This window comes from Mus caroli, chromosome 14 (assembly GCF_900094665.2).
Source record: "Mus caroli chromosome 14, CAROLI_EIJ_v1.1, whole genome shotgun sequence".
Taxonomy (NCBI): Eukaryota; Metazoa; Chordata; class Mammalia; order Rodentia; family Muridae; genus Mus; species Mus caroli.
This window is the reverse complement of record NC_034583.1, coordinates 23,640,358-23,648,509: the sequence shown is the minus strand read 5'-3', so window position 1 is coordinate 23,648,509 and position 8,152 is coordinate 23,640,358. Positions and strand designations below refer to the sequence as shown.

Genomic DNA, 8,152 nt, shown 5'->3' with positions numbered 1-8,152 from the left:
ATGATGGTGGTGGTGATGATGATGGTGGTGGTGATGATGGTGGTGGTGGTAGTGCCTGTTATGAGGACCACACACCTCTGTGCTCCCCAACTCCCACACTCATTCAGCCAAGTGGTTGTGCATGTGGTTGCCTCTTGTTGACTGTGAAGCATTGGCCAGGTCATAGGACCTTTTGAGGGTTTATCCTCTTGACTCTGAGAAATGAGAATAATCTCAATTTCCACATAGGTTTAAAATGGGATTGTGTTATGAAATGAGTCCACAAGCCCAACAACGCTGTTCCGAGTTCTGGACCTGCTGGGACCAAACCTGCCGTCTCAGCAGCTTCTTTCCTCACATAAAGTTGGGGGGGGGGTCCCAGGGTGACCAGCAGCAGAGGCCTTGCTGTGAATCATGTCCTCTCTCGCACTAGCCACACTCATTCCCAGGCCTAGGCCCCTGTCACCCATGGTAAGACGGCAGAAGTTTGTCTTTACAATTCCTGCACATGCTGGTCTGTTAGGTGCCCAACGGGGTTCTGAGTCTGCACTCCATGCTTCCACCTTCCCTCTTGGGCTGTGTTAATGAGTTCCTCCTACTGCAAACTGCTCAGAGAGGGGGAGGAGAGGGAGGAGGGGGAGGGAGAGGAAGAGGAGTGGGAGGGGAGAGAGAGAGAGAGAGAGAGAGAGAGAGAGAGAGAGAGAGAGAGAGAGAGAGAGTTATACCCATGTCCCAGCAAAGCAGGCCAGGCATACTGAATATACTGACTGGAGAAGCCAAGACTGAAACGCCTTCCTATGGAGATGGGACCCTGAACCCTGGCCTCTTCTAGCCGAGCTGTCTGTATGCTGGTTTGTTCAAAGATGCTATCTGTGGGTTTACAGGATGAGGAAGCTGGACCTCAGGGAGTTATCTTTTCTGTTCTGTTGTCCTGAAAGGGGCAGTGAGTGTCACACAGGTAGACCAGACTTGGTCTTATCTTTAGTATCTGCCCTAGGAAGCAGCTGGTCACCAGGAATGGGTTCAGGTAGTTTCCCACGGGGAGGCCTGTCAGGTCTGCCTATTTAGAGGATGGTGAGCCTTTATGCAGAGAGTCTAGGGCTTCTACTAGAGACCCACCTGCCTTTGCCCCTCAAGTGGCTTCCGGGTCATCGTCTTGTACTTAGTGTAGTTGCAGATGCTGCAACTGACTTCTGGGCTGTGGTGTAAGGTTGGGCCATGTAGGTCCACCCCACTCCCTGTGGTAGTGTAGATGAGATACTCTGCCGCAGTGTAAAAGGAGACATGTGCCAGTCCCACTGAGAGTGGACCACCGCCAATACATCCACGGCTGGCCAACACTGCAAGCTCCTGCTTGCTTTGTCACTGTGTGTCGAGGAGGTGACAGAATGAGATGAGGACTTGCTGGCTCAGTCCTCTGTTTCTTTTGTGCAGGGGAGATGGCTCAGCAGGTATAGTGCTTGCTGCACGCGTGGGAGGCCTTGAGTTCAGGTCCCTAACCCGTGTAAAAGCCAGGTGTGATGATGCACACTTGTAAATCCAGCACTGGGGGATGGCAGAGGCAGGTGGGTTCTGGGAGCCCACTGACCTGCCACCCTAACTGAACGGGTGACTTCTAGGTTCCGTGAGATCCCTTGTCTAAAAATAATAATAATGTGGCTTGCAAGATGCCTCAGCGAGGAAAGAAAGGCACCTGTTACGAAGCCTGCATTCAACCCCGAGACCCACATATTGGACAGAACTGACTCCTAACCGTTGTCCTCTGACCTCCACACATAGGCTGTGGCACATGCACATACATGCATACTAAGTAAATGTCCAAAGAATACGGAGAAGTCTGGGGGGATATGGCTGGACTCAGCCTCTGGCCTCTCTATGTGTACACACAGCTGAGCACGTCCAGACACATATGGACACATGTTTATACAAAACATATGCGCGTGCACGCATGATTTTTTTTAATTGAAATTTTTATTGAGGTGACTGCAGACTTTCTTTTTACTCCTGAGCCATCCTTAAGTGAAAACCTGTCATTCCCCACACATTGATCTGATTTACTCTAACATTCTCCTGCTTAAAGCAATCACCCCTGACTATAATGTTTTGGGGTAGTGAAAAAAAGCAGCAGTAGTTACGGAAGGACTTGCTAGCAAAGACCTCCAAACCCTTCTCCTCAAGGTGGTAGATGTGCCCAGGGCCCAGGGCTACCTGCTGTTCCCTATGTGAAGACAAGAGGGTATGCATTCCTTGAGCTGAGCTGACCCTCTAAGTCAGGGTCGGTGGATGCCACTTTGTGGCCTATAGGAGGATCTGTGGGCCTATGGATGGCTCTATTTGGCCTACTATCGGCAAGATCACAGAGTCCTTTGATTCCTGGGTTATGGGAGAGATGGAGTGGGCGAGCACAGGTGTGGGATGGGTATCGTGGCCACATGGAGGAGAAGAGATCCCGACAGGTCTGGGCTGGGGCACTGGACCTGGTTCTGACTCTATGAAAACCTTTCACTGGACAGGTGGGTTCTGAGTCTGCCCCTTCATCTCCCACAGCAGGGAAGGCAGGCCTTGCTGGCTAACTGAAGGGGAAGAGTGGAAGGTGGGGAGGCGCTGCATTAGAGGCATCTAGAGTTTCCTTCTCTCAACCCTTGACTCTCAAAGAGAGCCATTGTCACCTGTGGGACTCCTGGCATTGTCTGTCCTCTTGTGCTACCCATGAACAGAAGACGTGGATTTGAGGCAGAGAGGCAGGTTAACCCGTCTGTGAATCGTGGTGTTAACTGGGCTGACACAGAGGCTGTCCGAGTGTAAATGATACTGACTTTTCCTAGGAGCTCTGGCTGGGACGCCTCTCTGAAGAACAGCATGGAGGAGTGTAATAAAGAAGGACCAAGCAGCAGCTCTCAGGGCCCAGGATACTGTCCGGTGAAGGTTCCTGAAAGCCATGACCTGGAGAAGATATTACAAGAATCAAATTATCATCCAGAAAGAACTCCCCTAAATCCTGACCCCAAGACCCCACCTTTACCCCTCACAGACCTAGGACAGCCCAGGAAGTCGCCTTTGACAGGCACTGATAAGAAGTACCCCCTGATGAAGCAGCGAGGATTCTATTCTGACATCCTCAGCCCTGGAACCTTAGACAAGCTTGGGGTGAGCACAGCCGCCGTCCCTCACCAGCCTTGATCCCTCCATGAAGGTTCCATTCACCCATCTTTTTATCCTGCTCAGTGTCAGAGCATCGGTTCACTTCCCAATGGTTATCTATCCATCTGTCTATCATCCACCCACCCTCCTAGCTATCCCATTCCTTGATCCATTACTTTTTCATTCCTTTCTAAGTCCCTCCTATGTGCCAGACCCAGGACTGAGCATTGGAGACAGAGCAAAGCTAAGCGACAACCACATCCCTGTTGGGATGGCCTCTGGAAATCCCCTAGCACCCATACTGGTTAAGAAGGGATGTACGGGTGAGATCTAAAAGTTAGGGCTGCATTTGCTGGATAAGACAGGGGCTGGAGGACAGGTCAAAGCAGGGAGGGATGCAAGTTCAAAGCTGCTGGGGCCCTGAGAAGACATGGCCCATGTGAAGAAGTGGGCGTAGAACAGGAACGGAGGTATCAGGGGATGATGTTGGAGCCTGGGGGAAGACGGGAAGGAAGGAACCAGAAGAGAGTTCCCAGATCCCTGTAGGTTCCAAGTAGCCTTAGGAATATTTTAAGCAGGGGAATGATTGGAGAAGCAGTGAGGATCCACTGGTACCCAGCTCATCAGTAGTGCCCCAGTGGCCTTTGGGAAAGTAAATACACCCAGAGACCACTCCTGACTTTGCAGTTCCTGCCTCGTGGCTTGGCCCTTAGAAATACGCTCAAGTGTTCTCTGGAAGGAAGGAAGCAGCCAGGGACATTCCAGGTGGCCTCGGTCAGACAGCCCCCATGGCCTCTGTACGAGCTCATCCCTCTATTCCTGGGGTGCACATTCAGGGCTCTGGGCTTTGTTTCAGAATGTGTGCTGTGGCCCCTACATGTCCCAGAATTTGATTCGCCAAGCTGACCTCGACAAGTTCACCCCAAAAGGTCAGTGCCACGGGCATTGGGTGGGTAGTAGTAATGGGCCTTCAGACTACCTCAGGTCTCATGGAAATGACCTCTTCCTGGCCGAGAGCCTCAGTTTCCTCAAGGGTGAAATGGTGTTAGTGAATTATGAGCTTTGCAAAGGCCCAGTTCCCAGGATTACTTTGTCATGACTCTCAGCAGAGGTGTGTAAGGGCCTGATCCTAGCCTCAGGCTCCTGAGGGTCACAGTTCTCTCTACGGGCCTGGGCTCAGTAGGGTTTGAGTTTTCTTCTCCCCCAGAATATGGGCTGTAGGGAAGCCGAGGTCATACCTGAGCCACATCTATCTGGAATAGGGAGGTGCCTGAGAGATCTTTGCAAAAGGACAGGAGACTGTCTGTGGGCTTCACGGGACGTCTCAGAGCAGGCCTGGGGCAGGCCTGAGGCAGAGAAGATGACCTTGGAGGAGTCCAGGTTATAGAAGGAACCTAGCCTTATTGGTTCCCTCCTCCAACAGACAGTACACCCGTCCCTCAGGTCCAGATGCCCCACGGTCCCAGGCATCTGTCCCATGTCCACCTGAGGAAAGGCCTGGCTCTTTCCTAACACTCTTCAAAACATCCCTGTCAGCCCCTGAGTCTATGAACCCTTAAAATGGCACAGAAAAACATCACGGCCATGGGTATTTGTGTGCTTGTGCAAGGGTCTAGCCTTTTCCCCACAAGCTCACATGCTTCCAGGATTCAGGTGACGAGCCACAGGTCTCAGCCTGTGGAGGATGTGACTGATGCTCTTACCATTCATATCAGTGGGCCATGGCTAAGGCCAGTGGCTCAGCCCCTTACCCACAGGAGGAGGAGCATCCAAACAGGCGGGCCCCAGGGTGGTGCCTGTCAGAGGCCTTGGCAGGCACTGATAGCTGTCTATTCAGTTACCCAAGGCCTCTACAGAACCTCAGATACTAGCCTGGGCTTCTGTGGGATTCCAAAGGACTTCCCCAAAGTTAGTTCATGCAGTAGAACTATTTTTTTTTTTACTCCAGAGAGGAAGTGGGGTACCAGGACATAGGGAAGAGCAGTAGCCCATGGAATTCTATAGCATACTCCCACACCCCCTTTCTTGATCCATATGGTCTTGCTTTACCTAGTACTTTTCCCTCAGCACCTTGTGGCACAGGATACCCCCCGTCCTGGCCAGCTGGGATGGTTGGTCAACCTATCTAAGACCCTCTTCCCGCTGGCAGAGTTCTTATGGCAGTGTTCACTATCAGAAAAGGACCTGATAGCAGTCCCATTATAAAAGAACTTAATAATCACAGATATAATTTTAAATGCTTATAGGCTCATCATTAAGACTTAAGAAATCGTCTAGTATATAGCATCACTACGTGGCAGTACGTCTTCGTGGATCTGCAGAGATCTGCTCCAAAGGGGTGTGCTATTACTTAGTGATTGTCATATATGTTTAATAATAACAGGAAAAGCATATAAATAGCAGGAATCTTTCCTAAAATGAATCCCTTACAGCCTTGCTAAATAAGGGCGAATCTGTTACAGATTATATAATAATCCAAAGCAGACCACCTGCTAAGTTACTAGCTTGTCCCATTATGGCTCCTGATAGGGTGTCAACCATTTGGTGGCATAAAGGTCCCAGGGAGACCACTCACTCCTACAGTATCCAGGATGCCACACTCCTGGAGCATGTGGATTCAGACACTAACATGTAACACGCCATGGTTGTCTAGGATTAAGTAGCAGAAAAGGATTCCACTTTATCTTCCTTTCCAGCTGAGACCCTCACTAATGTTGCAGCTTGAGCACTGGCCCCCAGTATTAGACTAATTTGTTGAGCTTGAGCGGGAATGAGCAAGCATGCTGGCCTTGGGCGGGCAGAACAGCCCATGGTTTCTCATTTCTCCCTGACCATGCCAGGCCACAGGCAGGCCTAAGTGTCCCATACCCTAGGCATGCCTGCCTGGCTCCTCCCTGAGGATGTGCCACATGGGATGGCTCAGAGTCGAGTCGTTGGCCCTGGCCTGAACCCTCGGCTACTGACCTTTCGGTTTCCCGTAGTTGACTCATTCGTCATTCCTGAGGACTTTCAGGAGCGTGTGGAGCAGCAGCTCATTGGTGCTACCACGCGGCTGCTCACCCAGACTGACTTCCCGCTACAGTCCTATGAGCCCAAAGTGCAGGTCCCATTCCAGGTGCTGCCTGGCCAGTGCCCTCGGAAGATTGAGATTGAGAGGTATGCTGGAGAGCTGGAGAGGGAAACCTGTCCCGAGGAGGTAGCATCTGCCAGGCTAGAGGGGCGGGGTGCCGCGGACCATCAGGTGGCCAGCCCGGCAGCAGAGCCTGTGGAAATGTTCAAGCAACTCTCCTCTAACAGGAACACATGGCTTCCTTGCTGTGGAATTGGGAGGGTAGCAATTAAGTCACTGGTGTGGGGCTGCCAGGGCAATACAGAAGTGGCACTTAGGGTCCTGGGTCTTTACTGACATCCCTGAAGCTACTTCCTGAGCTGTCATCTGTAACACACACCCCCAACCCCCTGCTCTGGCTAGGAGGAAGCAGCAGTACTTGCGCCTGGACATTGAGCAGCTGTTGACCAGCGAGGGCATCGACTCTAACAAGCTAATGCCCAGACATCCAGACCTGCAGCACCCACAAACCATCGAACAGGGCCGTGATCCACTCTTCCCCATATATCTCCCACTGAAGGTGAGCCACGCTGCCATGGCCTGCTGATACACAGCAGTCCTGGACCCCAGCTGAGGCTTAAGGTGTCACATCCCAATGGGGTCACTCCCACTCCAGTCACAGGCACTCATCTCACAGAGGGCTATAATCAGAACCCACCCCGGGTGTTTTAAACATCCTGGGTTAAAGCAGGAATGGTAACCAAACCAATAGGTTACTGATTCCCTACTTCTTCCCTGGAATCCTGGACAGCCTATGTGCCTGTTCCCTACCCTAACCCTGGCCACGAGCATCTATGAGCAGCCAGGTTGAAATGTGGAGTGGTATACAGACCCCTGACTAGAGTCCTCCTGAGGGTGGGAGCTTGTGAAATGGGGAGAGTGGGATGTAGGAGGGATTTGGTACCACTTCCTCAAGATACAAGCAAGGAAACTGAGTCTGGGGAGGAGAAAGAGGGAGCATAGCCAGGCCTTGGCTCTTGCTGTCCTCTCCACCCATCCTCTGTGTCCTGTGTATCTCTTGCCTGGAGTCCCCGTGGGAAGCAGAGTCCAGACAAGCATCACTCTAGTAAGGTTGTCAGCTGACAGCACCGAGTCTCTGTTGTTTCTGGTCAGCATGGATTTCTGAGGAAATACCAGAGCCATCTGTCCCCTTGGGTCTGAGCTTGGTGCTTCCCCACACTAGTCAAGAGAGCTCACATCCTCCTGAGACCCCAAACATCCTCAGACTGAGCCTTGAATGGCTTGGCTGGAAGTGGACCCAAAGCAACACCCCATTCAAACATGGTGGATCAATGGAAGTGGCAGGGGTCTTCTAGACCAGTTTAGGACCTCCTGTAACCACCTGACCTGGGGAGGCTGCAGAAGCGTCTGACATGCTTAGTTTTGGTTGGCCACTAGAGGAACTGTTTCACTAGACAGTTGCCTGTTTTCTCCAAGGTGTTTGATAATGAAGAGTTTGATTGCCGGACTCCCACAGAGTGGCTCAACATGGGCTTGGAGCCAGGCTCACAAAACAGGAAGCCTGTCCCTGGAAAAGCCCTTCTTCCCACAGACGACGATCTGGGGCACGGTGAGCAGGACCACCCAAGGGTGGCAGAACTTTCTTGTCCTAGCAACCCCTGGCCAAGACCTTTAGGCTCCCTTGGGATCTGGTAGCCAGCAGGGCTGAAATATCTATTGAAATCCCCCCAGCTGTGATGCAGTCCAAGGATCCCACCTCACAGAGGCAGAGAATGAAAACGGCAAAGACAGCACTGTCCGGAGGGCTGGGGACAGAACAGCTAGGTGCTGTCAGGGATTTTCAAACAAGTTGGGAGGCTAGGGAGATGGCTCAGTGGGTAAGAATGTTTGCTGCGAGAACAGCACCGGGGTAGCTAGGGTGCAGGGTCGGCTGACACTCGCCAGCTACCCACAACACCCGCC

The 8,152-nt window shown here is 52.0% G+C and overlaps 1 protein-coding gene across 2 annotated transcripts in view; it reads left to right on the top strand.

Annotated features, from left to right (window-relative positions):
- The window catches only part of Dnah1 (dynein axonemal heavy chain 1), a 70,574-nt gene that overhangs the window by 1,102 nt on the left and 61,320 nt on the right, over window positions 1-8,152 (top strand). For both annotated transcript variants that reach the window (XM_021181308.2, XM_021181307.2), the window contains exons 2-6: window positions 2,805-3,126; window positions 3,977-4,049; window positions 6,102-6,276; window positions 6,593-6,749; window positions 7,667-7,799. In XM_021181308.2, coding sequence (XP_021036967.1) covers window positions 2,839-3,126; window positions 3,977-4,049; window positions 6,102-6,276; window positions 6,593-6,749; window positions 7,667-7,799 — 826 coding nt within the window. In that variant the 5' untranslated portion in view covers window positions 2,805-2,838. The remainder of the gene's footprint in view (window positions 1-2,804; window positions 3,127-3,976; window positions 4,050-6,101; window positions 6,277-6,592; window positions 6,750-7,666; window positions 7,800-8,152) is intronic.